The 23,499-nt window shown below is 53.1% G+C and overlaps 1 protein-coding gene across 1 annotated transcript in view; it reads right to left on the bottom strand.

Annotated features, from left to right (window-relative positions):
- Positions 1-3,322: 3,322 nt before the first annotated feature.
- The window catches only part of LRRC74A (leucine rich repeat containing 74A), a gene marked incomplete at both ends in the record, with an annotated part of 57,627 nt that continues 37,450 nt past the window's right edge, over positions 3,323-23,499 (bottom strand). The window contains 6 exon segments of the mRNA XM_081228304.1: positions 3,323-3,517; positions 13,477-13,624; positions 14,582-14,664; positions 15,540-15,647; positions 19,953-20,099; positions 22,554-22,649. Coding sequence (XP_081084430.1) covers positions 3,323-3,517; positions 13,477-13,624; positions 14,582-14,664; positions 15,540-15,647; positions 19,953-20,099; positions 22,554-22,649 — 777 coding nt within the window.

Genomic DNA, 23,499 nt, shown 5'->3' with positions numbered 1-23,499 from the left:
GCTCTGACTCCGGACCCGCTTTGCGCCGGGATGGGCCTCGCAGAGCTGGAGGCCCTGGTAGCAAAGCCCACCCGGGACGTGGTTTTGAAACTGTCCTGTGAGCAGAGTTCACCTACCCTTTTTGCCCCCTTCCTCCCTCCCCTGCAGAAGCAAGTCTTGCTGCCAGCAGTTTGACCGAATTCCCTCCCTCGCCCTTTTCTCTGGGTTTTACTTGAGGTCAGCTGGCCACAGCTTCCCACAGATGTGAAAAATGAAAGGCTGCCATGAGTCCCAGCCTCTCCCGGCCTCTGAGAAAATTTGCATCTTAATGGAGAGGGGATTAGCAGCCTGGGATCCTGGGAGATGCCGGGGAAGGAGTCTCTGGTGGCCCAGTTCTCAGCCTTGGGGACAGAAGATGGGGGTGCTGGGGCAGGCCCTGCCCGGGGCTCCTGGCTCATGCCTGGCCGACTCTGCCAGGGAGGGCAGACTCCGCTGGGCTGGCTTCTGAGAACTGGGCCAGGCTCCAGGCTGGGCCTCAGCAGATCCCCAAGGCTCAAGCCTCGCCGCTTCCCCCATGACACACACAGGGCTGGGCCTCCTCTCCACCCTCTTCCATGGAGCCTGGCCCTGGCTGGGGACCCACGGCCAGCTCCCCTCCTGCTAGCTCATTTCCCGGCACCATCTGCCCCTGGACCAGCTGGGAGCGAGGAGGCTCTCTGTGTGTGTGGGTGCAGGAGCGGCTGGCCAGCCTCTGGGAGGTGGAAACCAGGCGTCGGCGGCCCCGGCAGGCTGGCTCAGGCTGGGACAGAGAGGCAAGCAGGCGGGGCAGCATTCTGGAGGAATTTCTGAATTACCTACTGGCTGGAGCCCAGAGGCCAGAGCGGGCCTGGGCTGGCCCAGCTGGCCGAGGCCCCTGTAGAGTCTTCTTCCTGGCTCTGAGGCCTCACCGCCTCCCGCCTGCGTCTCTGCTCGCCTGCCTCCGAACCGCGGCGTGAGAACTCCAACCCGAAGGGGGGGGGGTCCGTGCTCCCCCTCCCCTCTCCTGGGGAGACAACCAGGGCCTAAGGGGGAGGGACGTGTCCTTCCCTGACCCTTGCCCTCACCTGCAAGCTTTTGAGGTCAGGGCTGTTCTTCATCTCTCCTTTCTTCCAGAATCCCAGATTCCATCTGGCCAAAGTCAAGAGGAGGCCTCTAGTCTCACCTCCACTGGAGCTGCTGCCGGGAGGTGATGGGTTGGCTGCTGCAGCTCCCCCCCCAGTTCTGTCCCCCAGACAGGAAGGCCCTTTGTGCGTAAATGTCCTCTCCCTCCGACAGGACGGGCCACATAGTCCGTGGGGTTTTTGTTAAAAAATTGTTAAGAATTTTAAGAGAGTGATAGCAGAGCATGAAACCAAGCCCCAGGCCCTTCTAAGTCCGGCCCTGTGTGACTGCACAGGCTGCACCCATGACACCAGCCCTGCTCCCAGAAAACCCTTGGCCCTCCTCAGCCCCACCCCATCTCTCTCCCGGACCACGTCTTTGAGAACGTGGCTGGAAGGCAGGTCTGAGCAGACATCCGCCAGTTCTGCTACTTCACGTCTGACACTGTCCTCAGTGGCCATGTCTGATGCCCCACCCTGACCTTCCTCCCAGGGAAACTGAGGCATCAGGAAGGCCTGGGGCCTCACCATCCTGTGTCCTGCCACCCATCCCAGACGACTGGGGAGGGACGGTGGTGGCGGCTGAGTCCGGGGCTCCCCTCAGCAGCCCATGGTGTGCCAACCCCAGGGTTCTGGGTGGGGCTCGAGAAGCTCCGCCCCCGGCCTTCTGTTCCCATCAGTGCCATCCTCCCCGAGGGGCGGGCGGGCGGGCGTGGGGACATTCAGGGCTGCTTTGCCGGCTCCAGACCAGGCGTCCGCACAGCCAGGCCCCGTTGCTTTGTCCTCCACCGCACAGCGGCTGGCTCAGCCATCACCTGGCAGGGTGACTGCCGTGGGGGACAGTGGGGCCTGGGTCCAGGAGTGTCCTGCTTGGGAACTGCGCGGGGCTCTGCTAGCAGCAGCCAGGCTGAGGTCAGGGAGGAGAGGCAGAAAACCCCACCTCGGGCCTCCCTGGTGGCGCAGTGGTTGAGAGTCCGCCTGCCGATGCAGGGGACGCGGGTTCGTGCCCCGGTCCGGGAGGATCCCACATGCCGCGGAGCGGCTGGGCCCGTGAGCCATGGCCGCTGAGCCTGCGCGTCCGGGGCCTGTGCTCCGCAGCGGGAGAAGCCACAACAGTGAGAGGCCCGCATAACACTAAATAAATAAATAAATAAATAAATAAAAAAGAAAACCCCACCTCCAGTCACGGGGAAAGGCCAGGTCCAGAGGGACCACGGCTGTGCCCTGGCAGCCCCTCAGCCCACAGCCTGGGCGAGACACTCCTGCCTGTAGCCTCATCCCCAGGCTCCCGCCAGTCTCAGGGACGAGAAAGCCCACCACCCTGCAGTTAGGGTGCACTTAGGGCTTGGCGAGGGGCCCAAGCAGTCGGTGTGCTGGTTCCCATGGATTCTCACAAAAGCCATAGGAGGTAGGTGCTATTATTATAAGTGAGAGTTGGACTAGCTGGGAAGCAGGTTCCCGGCCACAGGGCTGCCCCGTTTCCCCCCGCGCTGCCCCGTTTCCCCCCGTGCTGCCCTTCCTTTGTGGAAGTCATCGTGGTGGCAACGTCTGGGTGTCTGTCTGTTCAACGTGCGCCTCTCTGATCGGGCTTAAGCTCCACGTCACTGAGTAGCGCTGCCCTTTGAATTCACATGTGGCCCATGGCACACACAGGGCCTGGCACATAGTAAGACCCCCATAAAGAACAAGGGAAGGAAGGAAGCAGGGGGTTGAGTCAGGATGGCAACACAGGTTGGCCTGACGTCCAGCCCACACCCCCACCACGTGGCTGCACTGCCTCCGTCTAACCCGCTCTCCCTTGACATACTTCTGCTGGGCCAGAGTAGGGCCGGAAGGGGCCCTGCATCCTCCCAGGCTGGGAAGGGGGCGGGACTGAGTTTGGCTCCGTGAAAGGAGTCACCCTGTCCACGCCCCATCAGGGGTCCTGACCACTGAGGCTCTGGGGAGGCTCTCCTTCATGGGACACCCCACTGGGCTGGCTGGTTCCTGACAGATTTACTGCCTCCCCAGCCCTGTGAGGCTGGGTGGCAGGGAGTGTGTCACCAGGGAGGCCTCTTCTGGAAGAAACACCTGTGTTGATCTCCCGGTGAGCAATCCAGTCCTCAGCTTTCCCGATGCCCTTGGAACACCATAGGGTTCTTTCTGATTCCAGAGTTTGGCTGGAGCCGCAGCCTCGGGGCCAGTACTCCTGCCGTCTGGAGCATCTATGGGTATTCACCGTAGACGTGTTTGCAGTGGGCGCTGCCAGGCTGCCGGGCGGTGTGTCTGCTGGAACCGTTCTCGGGAAACCCCACGGCTGGGCCGCTGAGAGCAAGGATCTGTTCACTCTTTCTCCCATCCTTTGACTGGATCCACTCAATATCTCTGAGGTCCCCCCCAACTCTGCCCCAGGCACGGTGCTAAGCATGGAGAGCCATGCGTGGACAGCTCAGCCCAGACTCCAGGGGCTGACAGTCCAGTTGGGGAGGGCCATGTGTCACCAGTGGACCTGCAGAGTGATGGCGAGCGCAGGGAATCTGGGGAGGGTGGCCGGTACCTCCCAGGAGGCTTTGGGTTGCACATACCTCAGAGGGTGGAGCCCTGCTGAGAGGTTGGATATTTAGTAGCCACGCCCCCATCCCTTTCTTCTGTCACCTTTGCCCTCAGCCCACCTGTGCTCCCCTCGTCCCGCCCACCTCCACACACTGTTCTCGGGAAAGGCTTGGGGGTGAGTCTTTTTGGCTTGGCCACTTTCCTCAACTGCCTTCCAGAAACCCCCATTCTGGGGCCCCCTCTTCCTCACCGGTCTCTCCCCCTTGGTCCCCTCTGCTGGTTCTTCTTCTCACAGACCTCGCTAAGGATTCTGGAGCCCCCCAGGACTCAGGCCTTTGTCCCTTCACTTCCCTCTGCACTCAGACCCTCAGGGACCTCATCTGGTCTTGTGACGTTCAATATTATCTATATAACGTCCAGGACCTGCAAACACACCCCCGTCCAGACCCCTCCTCCAAGTCCAGGCTTGGACTCCAACACCGGCTCCACTCCCCTCTGCAATGTCTAATAGACATCCCTAAACTAATTCCCAGTTTTCTCTCTCTCCACCCCCGACACCCAAATCTACTCCAGCAGAGTTCCCCTCAGCCAGCTCAGTGATGAGACTTCATTCCTCCAGCTGCTGGGGGCCTGAGCCTGGGGGCCACGTGATGCCTCTCTTTCTCGCACAGCCAGTGCCCCACCTGATGGGGAGCATGGTTGGTGCCACCTTTAGACACATCCAGGGTCCGCCCACACCCATCACCCCACCACTTCCTCCTTCAGCTCTTGCCTCCATCATTGCAATCGTCTCTCAGTGGATTTTCCTGATCCCGCCTTTCAATCCCTAAAGCCTATTCTTTTTTTTTTTTTTTTTAATTTGTGGTTGTTTTTTTTTTGGGTTTTGTTTTAATTAATTAATTATCTATTTTTGGCTGCATTGGGTCTTCGCTGCTGTGCGCTGGGGGGGCTACTCTTCATGGTGGTGCTCTGGCTTCTCATTGTGGTGGCTTCTCTTGTTGCAGAACACAGGCTCTAGGCACACAGGCTTCAGTAGTCGTGGCATGCACGCTCAGTAGTTGCGGCGCATGGGCTTAGCCGCTCCACGGCATGTGGGATCTTCCCAGACCAGGGATCGAACCTGTGTCCCCTGCATCGTCAGACGGATTCCCAACCACTGCGCCACCAGGGAAGTCCCACCTGAAGCCTATTCTTAACACAGCAGCCAGAACACCCTTTTCAAAGATGTCGGAGTCTGGCCCTCCTCTGCCCCAAACCCTGCAAGGGCCCATCTCACTCACACCCACGTTGCCCACAGGCCTCAAGGCCCCACTTGATCGGGCCCTGCTCCAATCTCACCTCCCGCCATGCTCTCCTTCCCTCTCTGTTCCAGCCTTGGGCTGCCTTACCGACCCTCAGAGGCCCCAGGCTGGCTCCTGTCCTGGGGCCTGTGCTCAGCCTGAAGAGCTCTTCCCCCATATCCACATGGCTCTCCCTCACTGCCTTCAAGCTGTTGCTCAGATACCGCCCCTCACCCGTTTAAAATCATAACTTCCCCCACCCCTAGCAATGACCCTCCTGAACCACCATACGCCGCTCTATTTTTTCGCCCATAGTACTATTATCTTCTAACACTGTATATGATTCACTTATTTATTGTATTTATTACTTGTGGGCAGTCTCTTCCTGCTAGAATGTAAACGCTGTGTAAAGGATGGGTTTTATCGTTTTTATTCATTGATGTATCCCAAACATACCCACAACAGCACCAGACACATAGTAAGCCCTTAATAAATGTTTATTGAATTTAATTGAAGTCACTTACACTTTAGTGTAAATAAATGTACATGTTTTCCCTCCCCCTTACACTGTAAGTTTTTCCCCACTAATCCAAGACGGGTTTTTCCCCTGCATCACAGCACTCTTGGGAAAAGTATTTGTCGGGGGTGGGGGGGCTGTGAGTTTTATGGTCTTGAAATGACCCTGAGTGGATGGAGGACCCACGGTGGAGCCAGGACTCATGGAAGGAGAAGCCGGGAGAGCTGCCTGCCGCCTCCCAAAAGGCAGGGTGTGGAGGTGGCAGCCTCTTGGGTGTGACAGAGAAAAGCGACAGCGCCTCACGCGTGTTCATGGTGCGACTACAAGTGGTTGCTCCAAGGACAGCGGTGAGGAGGGAGGTGCAGAGAACCAGACAAGGGCGGGTCCTCGGGGTTGAGTCCTCCAGCCCGTTTTCATGGCCAGATGGGCCCAGGAAGCAAACCGGACTCTGCATCAGCAAGGAGTCTGTTCTCTGCGGGACGACCTGCAGAAGCTACTCAGAGGGGCCCCCTTGCAAGGCCACGGGGTGGATTTGATGTTTATGCCATTGTCAGCTTTTTTAAATGTATCATTTATTGTGATTTTTTTCTTCATTCTAAATATACATCCACTTTCTATACCTAACATTATATTTGTAAATTTATATATATATATATATATATATATATATATATTTTTTTTTTAAAAGAGGGTCCCCAGATTGTATAAGCTCAGGCTCCAAGAACCTGCATCTTCCCCTGAGGGGGCAGATTGAGGCTTCTGGTCCGGGCTCCCCTGGTGTCGCTGAAGCCAGCTGCATTGCTGCCTTTTTCAGGTACCCAATAATTCGATTTCCCTGAGCCAGTTTGGAGTCGTGTTTTCTTAGAGCTGAAGCCGCTGTGTGGAGTCAGAGGACTTGTAGGATTGGAGCGCCCTCTGCTGTAAAAATCAAGGTACAGCCGGGAGAGCGGTACACGCCAGGAGTGGCTGTATTGAAACCCCACTGTTAGGATTCTGGCAAGAAAGCAGGCGGGTCTGGGGGTTAGTACGCAGGCAAGCCCCTCCTGTTGGGCATGGACACGTTCACGTACACACGCCGCGTCCTGTAATTCAAATGTGAGCATGCTTTTGTGTACACGTGTTCCATTTCCACTGCACCTGGGGTAACACCACCTGGGGTCGGCTGCAGTGCCATCCTGACCCTAACCTCCCGGAGGCAGCATCTGACTCCACGGGTTAAGGGCTCGGTCCCCCACAGACTGCTCCCACTTTGCTGCCAGCTGCAAGTGGGGTTCCCCCAGGACACCTGCACTCCTGACTAGCCAGCTACAAAGTAGGGGGTTCCCATCACACTCCTCAGGTTTGGTAATTCACTGCAATGACTCACAGAACTCACTGGAAGTGCTATACGGATGCCGGCAGTTTTATTATAAAGGTTATGACTCAGGAGCAGCCACATGAAGAGACATGCAGGGCAAGATCTTGGAGGGAGGCAGAACTTCTGTGCCCTCTGCCTGTGGAGTCGAGGCAAGTCGCCTCCCAGGAAGCTCGCCTGGGCCCTGGTGCCCAGCGTTTTCCTTGGGGTTTCATTACTTTTCATTACGCAGGCATGACTGATTGCACACTGGCTAGGGAGTGAGCTCAGTCTCCAGCTCCCTGTCCTTCTATTGGCTGAAAGTCCCAACATCTGCTTACATGGTTGGTGTTTCCAGGAAGCTGTCTAGGTAGGGGCCCACCCTGGATCACCTCGTTAGCATCGCGAAGACACTCCTGTCACTCAGGAAATCCCGAGGGTTTTGAGGCACATGCCAGGAACTGGGAAAAAGACCTGTTATGCTCTTGATTATACGGTAGCACGTGGACGCAGGCACAGGGGCTAGTCTCATTCATCCTGGGCACACAGAAACAAGTCAGCCCCACCCCAGATCATCCATAGACCCCCTAAGAGGTGGCAAAACAACACAGCAGCCCCCCCCAGGGGTCACACCACTGTCCCTTCTTAAAAGGCCCTGCTGAGCCCCAGAGAAGCCCCCTCCATCCCACACCACCCTCGGTTTCCCTTCCCCTCCAGGATGTCTGCTTCCTGGAGGAGAGCTGTTTCTTTCCTCTAGTTCAAGGCCACTGGTTGGCAGCCAGTGTTTAGGACACAGGCTTGCCTTGCCAATCATTGTTTTCTTTTGTTTAGAACCAAACCAAGCAAAATCAATCCCAAGCCCCTGCTTGGCAAGGCAGTCTGGTCCCCTGAGGACACTGCAGCTGCCACTGCAGCCACATACCAGAGGCTGAAGCGTGCAACGATGACCTGCAGGTCTGGCAACCAGAACCACGCCCACCAGCGTCACCGCTGCCACTGCTCAGGGACTCCATCCAGCTGCAAAGCCACAGCTGCTGGAGGAAGTTCTCCGTGGTCCTTGCTTCTTTGGAGGCTGGCTCCTGAACTGAGCCCAGAGACTGTGTGTCTGGTGTAGGCATGAGCTTACGTCCCAGCTGCAAGTCCCAGCTGCCCCTCTCAGGACCTGTAAGCTGGGGCACTCCCAGCCCAGGAAGGGGATTCAGACCTCAGGAGCCAAGAAAAAGGCCAGATGTCCACTGCACCCCCGGCATTGCCCACAGAGTGCTGCTGGACCCTGGCCCTCCCACCTCCCTCCGATTACGATTCTGGGCAAATTCTTTCGATTTCATGCAAGTTTTAAGCCAAAGCCCAAGGTTGGAATGCCTCCCACGGTGTTTCAAAGACCCAGTAGTTGGGTGTTTCAAAGATGGCTGCTAAGGGCTTCCCTGGTGGCGCAGTGGTTGAGAGTCCGCCTGCCGATGCAGGGGACACGGGTTCGTGCCCTGGTCTGGGAGGATCCCACATGCTGCGGAGCAGCTGAGCCCGTGAGCCATGGCTGCTGAGGCTGTGCGTCCGGAGCCTGTGCTCCGCAACGGGAGAGGCCACAACAGTGAGAGGCCCGCATACCGCTTAAAAAAAAAAAAAAAAAGATGGCTGCTCAGTTTGGCCCCTAACGCCCTCCTGGACCTCAATCTCCCCGCACTTCTCCCTCATAGGAGAGGAACTCCACTGGCGTGAGGTCATGCTTACATTAAGCACTTACTGTGTGCCAGGCTTGGGGCTCAGTGTTTCACATGCAATTCTGAGGGGGCAGGGGTACCATTATCATCAATATATACAGATAAGGAAATTGAGATTCAGGGAGGTTGAGTGACTAGCTCAAGGTCACAGAGCTGATCACTGGTGGAGCCAGACAGAATTAAACCGAGAACTGTCGAATGACAGAATTTGCATGCTTAACCACTTTATGGTTCTGGCACACAGAGATATTCCACACTCTTCCTTCTCATCTCCCATCTTACCTCCCCTGGCTCAATTTCTGAGCAACACAGGGGGCAGGGAGGGCACAGCAACCTGACCTTGAGAATTCAGTCACAGAGCATCATCAACTCTGCCTTCGCTTCCCTCCCCACTGGCCAGTCCAGCCTGGCCTGGAGCTCATGCTTGCTTATCAACTGAGTCATTTTTCTGTTTCTTACAGAAACGATGTAAACAGAGAAAGTGCATTTAAACTTCTCCTTGTAGATACAAAGCTGCACAGAAGCCACAGAGGGGCAGGGGAGCACAGTGGTTAAGACCTCAGGGAACCAGGGTCATATTGCCTGGGTCTGCATCTCAGCCTTGCTGCTTACTAGCAGAAGACTTTGGGCGAGATGCTTAACTTCTCCATGCCTGCGTTTCCCCAGCTGTAAAATGGGGATGATTACATACCTCACTGCATAGGGTCCCTGTGAGGATGCATAGAGTTAGTGCACATATATCAGGAGAAAACCATAATTCGAAAAGATACATGCACCCCAATGTTCATTGCAGCACTATTTACAATAGCCAAGACATGGAAGCAACCTAAATATCCATTGACAGAGGAGTGGATAAAGAAGATGTGGTATATATATACACAATGGAATATTACTCAGCCATAAAAAAGAATAAAATATTGCCATTTGCAGCAACTTGGATGGATCTAGAGATTGTCATACTAAGTGAAGTCAGTCAGACAAAGAAAAACAAATAACGTATGATATCACTTGTGTGTGGAATCTTAAAAAAATGGTACAAATGAACTTATTTACAAAACAGAAATAGACTCACAGATGTAGAAAACCAGGGGAGAAAGGGAGGGGAGAGGGATAAATTGGGAGATTGGGATTGACATATACACATTACTGTATATAAAATAGGTAACTCATAAGGACCTGCTGTATAGCACAGGGAACTCTACTCAATACTCTGTAATGACCTGTATGGGAAAAGAATCTAAAAAAGAGTGGATATATGTATATGTGGATATGTATATGTATATATGTAACAGATTCACTTTGCTGTACACCTGAAACTAACACAACACTGTAAATCAACTAAACTCCAATAAAAATTAAAACAAAACAAAGAGTTAGTGCACAAAGCCAAACTGAGCTGGGCATGGAAGGAGGGCATGCCCAGGGTACCATTCCCCTGCACTGCAGCTGACCCCCTTTGGTGCTGGGCTCATGGGCCAGCACCTCTGGGCCATCTTTGACCTGACAGCCCCTCCTCCTCCTTCAAGGCCCCTCTCGCTCCGCCTTGGTCTTCAGCTCCTGCTGGGGTCCTCCTGCCTGCAGCCTCCTGACATGGCAAGCTGATAAAGCACGACTCAGCCCATTGTCAGGGGGCGTGTTCCTTGTGCAGTCCCCTCACCCGATGGAGCAGGCCTCCTCTGTAGTCTGGCCCAGCCCCAGGGTGGGCTGGCTGAGGGAGGGGACTGAATGTTTGTGGAGATTGTGCTAAGTACCGGCGTGCGGTGTAGCTGTGAGTAACTTTGATTCATAATGAGGACACCAAGCCTTGGACAGGTCTGCCCAGGTGTCAGGCTGCTAGACCCTTTGGGGCTCTGATTTCATGTCAGGTCCCGTGGGGGCAGAAGTTTGGGAGATCAGGGAAAGTGCATAGGAAGGACTGCAAAGCTGTCTGATGGGAGCATAACCTTCAGGTGGATTTTGGAGCTGACGTGACACCTAGTGGCCACAAGTAGAAACTACTCCACAGTTGGGCAGGGTCCAGGGCAACCCGCAGACAGGCAGGGTTTTGGCTGGGCCTACGTGATGGGGGGTGGCAAGTGTCAAGGGGTGGCCTGGAGGTTCGGGGATGGTGGCTTCCCCATATCTCCATCATTCCCTCAAAGCTACCCAAACAAAAAATAACATTTGATGAGAAAATGTGCTGCTTTTTCTATTTTCTATTAAAGATGAATAAAAGCATCTTGAGAAAACTTGCTGTTTTTATTGATCCCTAATCTACAGTCCATAACAAATTTTGATGCTTCATAGCATAATATTCTTCAGGGTTCCACCCAGACACCAGTAATTACTGAATGCTCAGTTATGAGCATGGACTTGATGGAGAATTTTATAGATTATAATAAACTTAAAAGACAGGCTCCCTGACTTCAAGGGGATTTGATTTATTTGGGGAGTCAGAGCAAAGACATCTACATACGCTGATGAGTAGGGTGGACGTGAGTTTCAGCTCACAAACTCTTTATTGCATTTCTTTATTTTCTTTTCATCATCTTAATTTTGACAGAGTCCCTACAACCGTCCAATGAAAATTCAACTTCAAGTTAAGACTTTGAATAAGGGAAGGGAGGGGAAATATGCTGTGGGGAGGGGACACAGATTATTTCAAATAATAATTCTGCCAGGAGTGAGAAGTCTTAGCATCACCTCCACCCTCGATGAAGAAACAAAATGAAACCTGAGGGCTGGTGCCTTGATTCCCAGATGCCACTCCAGCACTTCACTGGTGTTCCAAAGTGTGGGTTCCTGGGCACCCCCAAACTCTCCCAGCTTTCCACCACTTGCCCCAAACAATTGCCAAGTGAATGAGGTTTTTCATTTCACAGGTATTTTTCTTATTGAGCACTTACTATGAGCAGGCACTGTGCAGGTGCAAAGGAGGCGCACAAGACCGTTCCTGCCCTTGTCCATCCCAAGGATGACTGGCGAGGTTAATCAAAATCCTGATGGTACCCATTCCCCCCACCTGCTCATCATATGCTGTTCTTGGCTAAACCTTCTCATATTTTGCTAAGCTCCTCATGCCTCCCCAGTTTTCCAAGGAATTTTACAAAGAAATGCAGAATGGCAGATCCCTAGAACAGACGGGGATCCCTTTTTTCAGCTGTCCCACTTTTCGGGTGGAACCATGAGGATCCAAGTTCAGGTGGCCAGCTCATGCCGGGCCACGGCTAGATGCCAGTTCTCTCTGTCTCTTGCCCTGGGCTCTCTCCACGTGACCCCCTGGCATTTGCTTCTAAAAGCCCCTGTCCTCATTTCCTGAGCATCTGTTCCCTCTGCCACTGCCTCCTGAATCTCAGCAATCTCCACTTGACACCGTTTACGAGCACTGTGATGACTGCTTTTGTGCACTGACCTTCTCCCCACTGCTCTCTTCCACCACCTAGCAACCCCACGCTCTCCCAATTTGTTCTTTTGGCGCTTAACGAGGCCACCAAGGACATGCCCCCTAAAACAGGAGAGTGCTCCCTGGGGGGAAGGGCATGCCACCAGCAGCCCGGAGACCCAAGCTAGACTTTATTGCCTCGCTCACAGCCTTGGTGTCCTTCTGCCGAGGTTTCAGCCAGCTCTCCGCCTCGTCCCAGCCACCAGCCAACGTGCCAGGAGTTCTCTGTCACTGAGACTTCTTTCCAGACCAGACGCATTGCTATGGCTTCGTCATTTTCAAGAAACTGGTTTGAAAGGTAAGGGGATAATGCTGAGCACCAACGTAGCCTCGTGGCTGATCGACGAGAGTGTTTGGACAGGCTCGAGCCCAAGCGAGACCATGTGTAAACCCATCTCTCATCTCGGCAGTGTTGAACGTGGAGAGGTTCGGCGTGGGCACAGGGATGGGGATGGGTTTACGCTGTCGGCAGGGCTTCGGTAGCAGATTTAAGTTTAGAATGTGCACACGCTCATCCTGGGTCTGAGCCACCCAGCCCATGTTAGAGAAACACATGTGTGCAAACACAACATGCAAAAGAATGTTGGCGACTGATGATTATGTGTAGTAGCAAAACACTGGCAATCACTTAAATGTCCATAAAAGGAAAGTCTCTTTCTGCACTATGAAATACCATGTAGCAGTTAAAAAGGCTGAGATAGATCTAAACATGCCAACATGGACAGTTCACCAAGACACATTGTAAGGCAAAGCAAATTCAGAGGAATGTGACAGTATGATTCTATTTATGATAAATAAGAAGCTGTGTGTGTGTGCGCACGTGCGTGTGTGTGAGGGTAAAATGTTATAATAGTAAAACACATGTGTACTCTGAGCCTACCACCTGCCAGGTAGTGTTCTAAGTGCTTCATAGGCATTAACTCATTTAATCCTTAAAAGCTCCCAGCACCATAGGTACTATTATTAGCCCCATATACAGATGGGTAAACTGAGGCACAGGGAGGTTGGGTAAATTGCCCAAGGTTCCACAGGAGTGGAGCTGGGATTGGAACTCAGGTGGCCTGGTCCCAGAGTCCCTGTTTTTAACACTTAGAGAACACGCACTCACACACACACACACACACACACACACACACACACACACTTGATTGCAAGTACGTGGGAAAAGCTATGGAAACGTGCACCTGGGATTGTTCACGAGCGCCCTCTGGGAGGTAGTAGGGGCTGTGGGGGCAGGTAACAGAGGCCCTTCACTTTCTCCCTAGTATACTTCTGTGGATTTAGAATTTTTACAGGTAGACATTATTTGTACCAAAAAATGACAATGAAAAAATCATGCAACAGTAAAAATGACCACCCTGCTCTTCAACTGGAGCCAACAGAGCTGCAGTGTGTGACCTGAGGGGAACCTGAGGTGCCCACAAGAGCTCCCCACCTGGGTCCTGAGACCCCAGTTCTGCCTCTCCATGGCCACGTGCCCTCATCTGCAAAGCCGGAGGGTTGCTGGACCTGGACCCGGACCCGGTCTCCTGACCTCTGCCTTGTGCTCTTCCCCACCAGCGTCCCAAGGAACAGGAGGCCGTACTTCAGGGAGGGCAGGCGGGGAGGTCCAGGACACAGGCACAGAGTAGGGGGGCCCGGGTGGAGTGCAAGCCTGAGCCACCCTGCGGGTGTCGGGGGTGCTTGCCGGATGATGGTGTCGTTCCTGGATGACAGCACCATGTGCCAGCCCCTTATGTGCGGTGTCTCCACTTGATTCTTTTGAAACTCTCTCGGGTGCTGTGGTTATCACCCCATTCTAAAGACTTGGAGGCTGAGAGCTCTGTGGACGGCCGCACCCTTACTAGCTAGAGCAGGGCTGCAGCTGGGTCAGTCTGTGTGGTGGCTTCTCCACACATGAGAGATGCTGATGGGGGCAAGGACGGAGGTAGTGGAGGAAGGCTGTGGGGCAGGACCAGATGGGGGCCTCCTCTGACAGACTCCTTAGGGATTCCATGAGACAACAAGCCGCAGGGCCTTATGGACCAACCTGCAGACCAGCGGGGTCCTGGGACCATGCAGACTGGGGTGCTAAGGCCACAGCTGCCCCTTTCCGGCCACAAGCACTTGGCTCTGTGCTTTCCTTCTCTAAAGCTCCGCTCATTATTCACAGCATGGGCGTGATGCTAGTGCCCGTTGGGCGCTGTGAGAATTCAGGCACCCATCTGGTGACCGGTGGAGCACTTGGCACGTGGTAAGGGCTCATGGATGTTGGTTGCTGTTATGACCATTATCATGGTCCTTTCCGATCTCTTCAAGGAGTTCAGCCTAAGTCATAACCTGCCTGGTTGCCTAAACTCCAGCAGCGTTGAAGGACCTGCAGTTCCTCAGTGCACCATGCTGGCCCACACTTTGGGCTTGGTACTCGCCGTCCTCTGTCCTCTTGTCTGTCTGTGTGACACCCCTTTCCCTCCAGTGATACCTCCTCTTTGGGCCACTGTGATACCTGTACATGCCCCCAACTGCCCCTCTCACCTCACCAGGGCCTAACCATTTGCTGCTTGTGTCACCTCCTGTCTGCTCCAGGGTGGCCCCAGGAGCCAGGATGCCTTAGAGGGAACCGGGGGCCTGCCCAGGGCAGAAGGGTAGCCCAGATAGGGCCGGACGGCGGGGCTGGGCTGACCTGAAGTCCACCATATCTGTCTTCTCACCCAGCTTCTTTATCAGCTCCCTGACTTGGTACCGGTTTATGGGGACCTTGTTCTGCTGAGGAAGCAGATAGAACAAGCAAGGTCAGTGGAGCTCTCTGCTGCCCCCAGACCTCTCCCGTCTCACACACACACACACACACACACACACACACACACACATACACCACAATGCCTCACTGCCCTTGGGACCACGGCTGGCAACAGTTTCCTCAGTTCAGAAGAAACTGAACCCACACCATGCAGGGCAGGAATAAGCATCCCCGCCCATGTCCGTGGGTCACTGCCCAGATTCCAGAGCCTCTCTTTTCTCTGGGGAGCAATAGGGGTGAAGGAGATAGGGATCCAGCTGGAGTAGGTGGTGAGTCTGGCCGGCCCTCTTCACCACGGGCCTGGCACCCAGGGCCTTATCCCCCAACCTGGGTTCCCATGAAGTCCTATTCTTGCAGGGCCTGTCCTTCCTAGGGCTTCCCTGGTGGCAGACCTCTTCATGCTTGCATTTCAGGGGGCCCTCAGCACCTCCATCATATCCCACATGTGAAGGTGTGGGATTTCAGGCAAGATGATAGGGCCAAAGGCGAAATACTGCGGTTTCGGGATGTGGTCTCTTCTCTCGCTCCCTTTTAAAATCTGCCCAGTAGCCACATGCAATGGGAGAAAGACCCAGAAGATGAAGAATGTGTGTTTTCAGGCAACATCTTGGGTCACCAGTGGCACCCAGACGTGCAGTACAGAGACTGACTTCAGCAGGCAGTGGAAGGAGGCCTTAGGTGTCCCTCTGGGTCTAGATAAAGCAGTGGATAAGTTGGCTTCTCACAGCCAATCCCAAGGAGCTCTTTGAGGTGCTCATGCTGTGTCCTGTCTGTCTCTCTCTCACACACACACCCCTGCGCGTGCACACATAGTGCCTGCGTCCACTAGGAATCCACACACCTGTATCATAGCTTTCCGGAACTCGCCCACAGGCATCGTCGTCTCTCCACTGGGGTTCAAGCTCCTGAAGAAGTCCAGGACCGAGATTTTGTGTTGGTCTGCATAGATCTGAGAGAAGCAGGAGACACCAGGAGCCTTGTAATATCTATACCAACTTCCCCTGCCCCCACCCCCCACCGCTGCTTCCCACCCCTGCCCGCCCAGACCGAGGTCTGAGGTCAGGCAGAGCCACACGCCACAATGCTTCTGTGTCTGCCCCACCTACACTGAGCAGGCTCTCCTGCCATTCCACGTTCCACAGGTGGAAGCACTGGAGTCGACACTGCTGAGCTCCCACAGTTTGGAGGGAATGGGGCAGTGATCATGTTTACACGTATTATTTAGTTTTGAAGTTGTCCTGCTAAGACTAGCAAAGATGGTGCTCTATGTACGTGGGTGGGCTGTTGTTAACTCAGAGACCAAAAGACTGAACCGCAGCCAGGTAGTGGGACAGGCTCCTGGTGTTCACAGAATTCTCATCGTTTTATACAAATACTCATATAGAGACGTACTGTGTTAGAGTATTTAAAAATAATATTTCACTGTTTCAATTCAAAGATATTACCTACTCACATTTTAAGGAAAGTATAGATTAATAGAAAGAAGAAAATTAAAAATAACCCATAAATCCAGTCCCACCATCCAGAGGTAACACCTTGATGTATATTTTTTCATCTACCTGTCTATCTATCTATCTATCTATCTATCCATCTATCTACCTATCTACTAAACATACTGTTTTATAAAATGCACTGTATTAATATATTGTGAACTTTCCAATACCATTAAAATATTCTTTTGGGTCCTTTTTTAGTATCTTTTTGTTTCTTTTCCCCTCCGACTCTCAAAAGGCCATAGGCAAGGCCCAGCTTTCTCGATAGATATTTCTGCAGACACCCTGCTCGCAGAGGAATTCCTTGGGGATCGGTCCCTGGTCCCTGCTCTCCTCTCCCCACACTTCCCTCTCTAGTGTGCGCTGCCTACACCAGCCCACCCCGGGGTGAATCCCACCTACGCTTCCAGTTCTGCGTCCCCAGCAGCTGCTCGCAAGTCCATGCTGAACCCCATCGACACCTCAATCCTACACGTCTAAAGCAAACCTCAGTTAGCTGAATTCTGCAATCTGTTACTGAGCGCTGCGGCAGATACCATGGGCGGGCTCTCAACACCCACTCCGCTTCCTTCACAGCCCGCCTCTCTATAACACAGAGGCTGGAAAACTAAAAACCAGCATTCCCCAAGCCCCCTTGAAGCTACGGGTCAGAATGGGATGGGTTTCGCCAAGCCCTTGGGTGATGCGTATGTGTGACCCATGTGATCTGGAGAGAGCAGGCTGCCGGCAGCCTTGGGGGTGGCTTCCCAATTCAGTGGGCGATTCCTGATTGGGCGGCCTCCTGACCTAGGCAGAAGCAGCAGCCATCCTGGCTAGCCAGTTGGGGTGTCTGGCGAGCCATTTCTGGAATCTAAACGTAGAGTCTTTCTTCAGCCCTCCTAATGTCTCTGGGGTCTATCGCTGGTAATAGATCCCTCTTTGCTTAACCTAGCGGAGTGGATTCTGTGGTCAGCAACTAAGAGCCTTGATGGGCATAAGGACCTGTACGTTGGTAGGTGCTTTTGATAAGACCCAATGTAGCTCCTGCCCTGGAGGAGTTCAGAGTCTTGCGGTGAAAGGGTGAAGGAGAGGGCTGCAGGAGCGTGTGGCAAGGGTATATACTCTGGACCAGGAAACCTGAGAAGGGTTGCCCGAGGACGTGACACTCCGGTACAGACCTAGAGAATGAGGAGGAGTGAGTGAGACACAGAGGAAGGGTGTTTAGGCAGAGGGACTCAGAGTTAACGTCAAGAGAGAACTGATGCAATAAGGAATGGGGAGGGACTTCTCCGGTGGCGCAGTGGTTAAGAATTCGCCTGCCGATGCAGGAGACACGGGTTCGAGCCCTGGCCCGGGAAGATCCCACATGCTGCGGAGCAACTAAGCCTGTGCACCACAGCTACTGAGCCTGCGCTCTAGAGCCCACGAGCCACAACTACTGAGCCCACGTCCCACAACTACTAAAGCCTGCACGCCTAGAGCCCGTGCTCTGCAACAAGAGAAGCCACCACAATGAGAAGCCTGCGCACCGCAAGGGAGAGTAGCCCCCGCTCGCCGCAACTAGAGAAAGCCTGTGTGCAGCAACGAAGACCCAATGCAGTCAAAAATAAATAAATAAATAAAAAAGGAATGGGGAGAAATCCAGTGGGGCTGAAATGTAGAGGAGAGGGGGGAGGATGGGAGGGATGAGGCCAGAGCGGGAGGCGGGGCCAGGGGGCGGTCCCTTTTCCCCACAGGACTTCCCTACCGCTGGCAATGTTACCATTGTTCTTTTAGTCCACTGGGCTTAAAAGTTGGGGGTTATCTTTGGCTCTCCCCTCTCCCCACACACCTCCCTTCTCCCAACACACAACCACTCACCAAGTCCTGGAGATGCTCCATAAAGATATCTCCTACATCTGTCCCTCCCCTCTCACTGTCATTTTCAGCCAAGTTACCGTTCTAGATCTGGAATACTACACTAGTGTCCTCACTGGTTTTCCCAGTCTCATATTTACCCCCAGTTCATTTCCCTCCCCGTTGCCAGAAAAATTACCCCTCAGTCCTGCTGGATTTACATCACAGCCTCTGCTCAAAAACTCGCACTGGCTCCCTGCTCCCTGTGGACTCAAACCTCCCTCTGAGCCTAAACCCTGAGGACTGCTGCATCCAGCTCTAGCCTCTCTTTGCAGCCTCGACTCCCAGGCTTCCCTGTGAGGCCAGAGCCACGCGGTCCGGTTCCCACGCCCCAGACACACTGCGAGCGACTCCCGCTCCGCTCCTTTGCTGGTTGGCATCCTCTTCCCTCCCTCTCTCTGTTGCTCACCTGCATCTTTTCCGCTTATCAAGGCCCTTGCCCAGCCCCATCTCTGCCAGGAAGCATCCTTTTCTGTTTGCCTGCAGTGAACTCTAGTTTGGATTGTATTTGCTACCTTTGTCACTTGTTTATTATTTATCATATGACACTTTCTATTAGAAACGACTGTATCTGTCCCATCTTCCCAACCCGATTGTCGGGCCCCGAGGGGAAGGACTGTGGTTTACATTGTATGTGTTGAGGCTCTCCTCTGGGATCCCTTTTCTACACTGTTTTGTTTTTTTTTTTTGCAGTACGCGGGCCTCTCACCACTGTGGCCTCTCCCGTTGGGGAGCACAGGCTCCGGACGCGCAGGCTCAGCGGCCATGGCTCACGGGACCAGCCGCTCCGCGGCATGTGGGATCTTCCCGGACCAGGGCACGAACCCGCGTCCCCTGCATCGGCAGGCGGACTCTCAACCACTGCGCCACCAGGGAAGCCCTACACTGTTTTAAAACAAGGAGCAAGCTCCCACTTTGCATCGGATAACTCTATTCCCCCTCTTCTTGCAAAACAGGTTTCCCCTCAGTTCCACCTGACATCATCTTACTTGAAAAGATATAAAGATACTTGATACCGCTTTGCCTTCTAAAACTTTTCATACAATGATAGTTTTCATGCCAGAGCTCTCCTCTTTGGTTCTGGAAACTAAGGCACAGAGCAGACCAACCAGGGGCAGGAAGCAGCCCCAGTGGCAAACACCATGAAGAACCGTGTTTACAGGGCACCTTCCCAGCTCCTGCCGCCTCAGGTGGTAATGGCCCTGCACCCAGCAGCAGGTGAGAGCTGGTGGTAGAAACACCAGGCCTGGGCAGTCACTGCTCTGTGAGGCTGTCCGACCAGAGGAGCCATAACATCCCTTCCAGCTCTAACATTCTCTGAGTTTTTATTTCCACTGCCTCCTGTGACTGTGAGACACAATCTAAGACTTGAGCCAGGGGCAAGGTGACCATTAGGTATAAAACACTTGAGGGTTCCTTGTTAGCTGAAGCCACCAAATAGCCATCCTGACCACAGGGTCAGGACGTCTTGGCATCCTTACCAGCTATTGGGAAGAGCCTGCATGAATTGTGTGCTTATTGTCTGCCAAGCATTGTTCTCGGTCAGGTGTAGTATAGAATTGAATCTTCACAGCAGCCCTGCTGGGGTGGGTGCTATTATGCCCATTTTACAGGTGAAGAGACTGAAGTACAGAGCACCTCAGTCACTTGTCTTTGGTTGCAGTGGAGGAGCCTGGCTGGTAGAAACCATCCTATTGCAAGGCCCTCCCACTTCAGCCAGTTCTCAGTCCTTCCTCTGGGAGCCAAAAGGAATATTCCACAGCTGAGATGTCTGCACAGCCAGGACTGTGCAGACGCTCTGGGGGAGGAGAAACTCTAGGAAGCTGAGCCAAAGGTCAGCTCTTTCCAGGGGTCCCTGGGGGCTCTTAGAGGAAAGCAGGGCTCACCTGGATCAGTTTCACAGGGCTCGTCCGCGTGAAGAGGTTTGTCTTGTTAGAGTCGCCTTGCACTGCTTTGTACATCACGTCCAGCTGGGGGTGGACAGCACACACTCCATCCAATATTTTCACAAACTGCTCCGACACCAGCACATTCTGAAGCAGGGAGAGAGGGGACCCGTCAGGGGGAGGGCACTGCCATCGTGCCATCTCCCAGACCAGCGGACTCTCCCAAGCAAAGACAGTGTGTTGTCTTTCCTAGTTGGTTCTGCGGTACTGCTCCTAGACCGGGATGGTTCACCTTGCTTAGAGCTTGTGGTCTGACTTGTAGGTCTCCCACGTGGTTTTGATCGGATGTCTTAGTTGGGTGCTGCTGGCCTGTCACAGACTGTCAACTCACTCTGCTCTCACAAGGTGAGCATTAGTGTCTGTGTGTGACAGACGAGACACAGCTGTGGTCCCCAGACAGGCCCCGAAAAGCCCATTTCTACACCAGTGTCGGCCTTCAGAGCAGGTGCCGTGGCAGAGAGCACCCCTCATTCCAACCATCCCGTCATGGCTCAAAACGCCCTGGGGACGCCCCCCTGTGGAAGTGGCCTCTGAGCCGGGTCGGAGGCCGCAGGAGAACATGTGGTCTGTGAAACGGTGTTCGATCAAACCTGGCCTCCCTCAGTGTGACTGACCTGCTTCATTCCTCAGATGTGGTTCTCAGTATCTTTTGCCATTTCAAAGAATTAGATCCATGCTTAAGGGCTGAAGACTTACTCCCTCCCCTTTAGAGACATTCTAGAGAAAGTTCTAGAAGCATCTACAATGAAGGGATTCCAACACCACTTAGAGTTATGGCGTCATCATTGACAAAAGGGAAGGAAAAATCCAATTGAAACCTATTTGTTCTGGAAGGCTGGTGGAGTGGCAGTGAGATCCCAGCTCATGGGTTTATATGCCGTCTTGGGGCGTAAACAGCACCATTTCTAACGTTTCCGCAGACAGGCAGTGCTGGGGTTCATACCTTCCAACCTGCACTGCGGGGGGGCGGGGCCAAATGCTAACAAACTGGGGACCTGTGGTTGAGATTCAGAGGCAGTTTCACGGGGTGCAGGTCAGAGCTGTAGGATGAAGGTGGAGAGAACCTCTGAAGAGGAAGACCCATGAGCGCAGGAAGGAGCCTGGGGCGGGAAGGAAGGGGCAAGGGAACAAACTGAAAAGAAAAGCAGGTATGTTTTTGTAATCGGTGGCAAATTTTACTTATTATTCAGTTCCAAAAAGCTTGGGTTTCAAATTCAAAACATCATCACTGATAGAATTGTAAGTTATTAAAATCTTAACAAAACATCACATTACTGTGGCATTAAACAAATGTAAAAGGACTTTAACACTGTACCTTTACAGAACTCTAGAATAGGAGGCAGAAGCCCTGCGTTGACTCCTTGCTGTGTTTCTCACTTGCTGTGTGGTCCTGAGCAAGTGACCTAACCTCTCTGTTTCAGTTTCCTTACATGTAAAATGGGAAAATGAGGAAATGTACTTGTTGTGGGTTGAATTGTATCCCCCGCAACCCAAAAAAAATGTTGAAATCCTAACCTCCAGTACCTGTGAATGTGACCTTATTGGGAAATAGGGTCTTGGCAGGTGATCAAGTTAAAATGAGGTCATTAGGGTGCGCCCTAATCTGATATGACTGGTGTCCTTATAAAAAAGGGAACACTGGGATATGGAGACAGACACGCCCACAGGGAGAAGCCACTGAGGCTGAAGACAGAGATTAGGGTGATATTTTTACAAGCCAAGGGACAGCAAAGATTGCCAGCAAACTACCAGAAGCTAGGAGAGAAGCAGGAATAGATTCTTCCTCACAGTCCTCTGGAGGAACCAACCCTACCAACACCTTGATCTTGGATTCCTAGCCTCCAGAACTGTGAGACAATAAATTTCAGCCACTTGGTTTGTGTACTTTGCCATGGCGGCCCTAGGTCATGGATACACTCTACCTACCTCCCAGGGTAGGAGTAAATGAAAAAATGAAAATGAAAAAAAGAGTATAGAATGGTAGACAAGTATAGGATATTGTTGGCACCAGCTCCCACCTCTAGGATGATTCCGGCGAGAGTAGCTGGCAGAGTGGAGTCACCTCCTCAGGCTTCCCTCCTCCATCAAGGTTTTTTTACACTCAAATACTACTCTGAGTAGGCTGAGTCATGAAAAGAAAACACAGGTCTGCACATGTTTTAATACTCAGAGTCTAAAAATCCTGTGATTCTGGAAGCATTCTAAGGCCCAAAGCCATCCATCGACAAAGCTGACGGTAGACAAGTCTGTTCTGGGGGTCCCCCTGCCTTTGCTTCTGGTGTTCCTCCTCTCTGCCCTCAGGGCCACTGTTGGGGGTGCAGGTCCTGGGTTCCCAGGATCTGGTAAATAATTTCACACCATGATGTTTTTGACCGAATGGCTACTCCTACGGAAAGGACCTCTGGAAGGGGCGGAGTTGTTCTCTAAAAGGAGTAGCCTTTTCATGGAGCAGTTCTGTGAGGGCCCTGAGGGCTAGAGCTGGCACAGTGGCCATGGTAACTGGCTTGCTCCCAAGTGCAAGCAAACAATTTGATCACTTACAGAAATGTCAATATCCTCCATCTTGGATTTGGGGTTCCTCTTGATGGACAGGATAAGTAACACAGCCCCATCCATACTTAGAGGGTTCAGGTAAAGCTGTGGGAGGAAGGGCAAGGCAGAAGGAGGCAGAGATGAGGACAGGAGAGGCTGGCTCAGAGCACGGTTTCCATTTCCTCCCATCAAATCCCAATCTCTGTCTTCCTCCCAGACTTCTCTGTAAGCACCCATCTCCCTGTCTATTTGTCATCCATTCACTTGTCCATCTCACTGCTCATCCATCCATCCATCCATCCATCCATCCATCCATCCATCATCCATCCATCCGTCCATCCATCCATCCATCCATCTATCCATCCATCCATCCATCCATCTATCCATCCATCCATCCATCATCCATCCATCCATCCAAATATCCATCCAACAAACATCCACGTGCCAGTCACTGGGTTAAGTGCTGAGGGATGCACAGGCAAACATGACAAGATCTCTGCCCTCAGGTAGCTTACACTCTAGAGGGGGACACAGGCAAACAAGCAAATGACATCTGAAGTGCGATGATGGCAATGACAGAGGTACCCACTGGTACCGTAGAAAACGAGGAAAGGGGCATCCAGTATGGTGGAGGGGACACTTGAGCTAAGCCTTGCAGAGCTAATGGGGATTAGCTAGGGATGAAGAAGGCAGACAGGACCAGAGGAGGGAATAAGGTGCACCAAAGAAGACAAGGGAAGGCAAGTGCAAAGGTGCAGAGGTGTGTGGGGAAAAGTAAACGTTTCATGAGCAGGAGCAGAGAGCGTGAGGCCACAGAGCTGTGATGGGTCAGATTGCACAGGACCTTGGGGGCTTAGCTAAGTACTCAGGGCCTTATCTCCACAGTACTGTGAGCCACTGCAGCGTGGTATGGAGGTTAACAGCAGGGTGCACGGAGCCCATTGGCTCTGCTTAC

The sequence above is a fragment of the Mesoplodon bidens genome, assembly GCF_964165515.1.
Source record: "Mesoplodon bidens genome assembly, chromosome: 3".
NCBI lineage: Eukaryota > Metazoa > Chordata > Mammalia > Artiodactyla > Ziphiidae > Mesoplodon > Mesoplodon bidens.
This window is presented reverse-complemented; position numbering and strand designations above follow the sequence as displayed.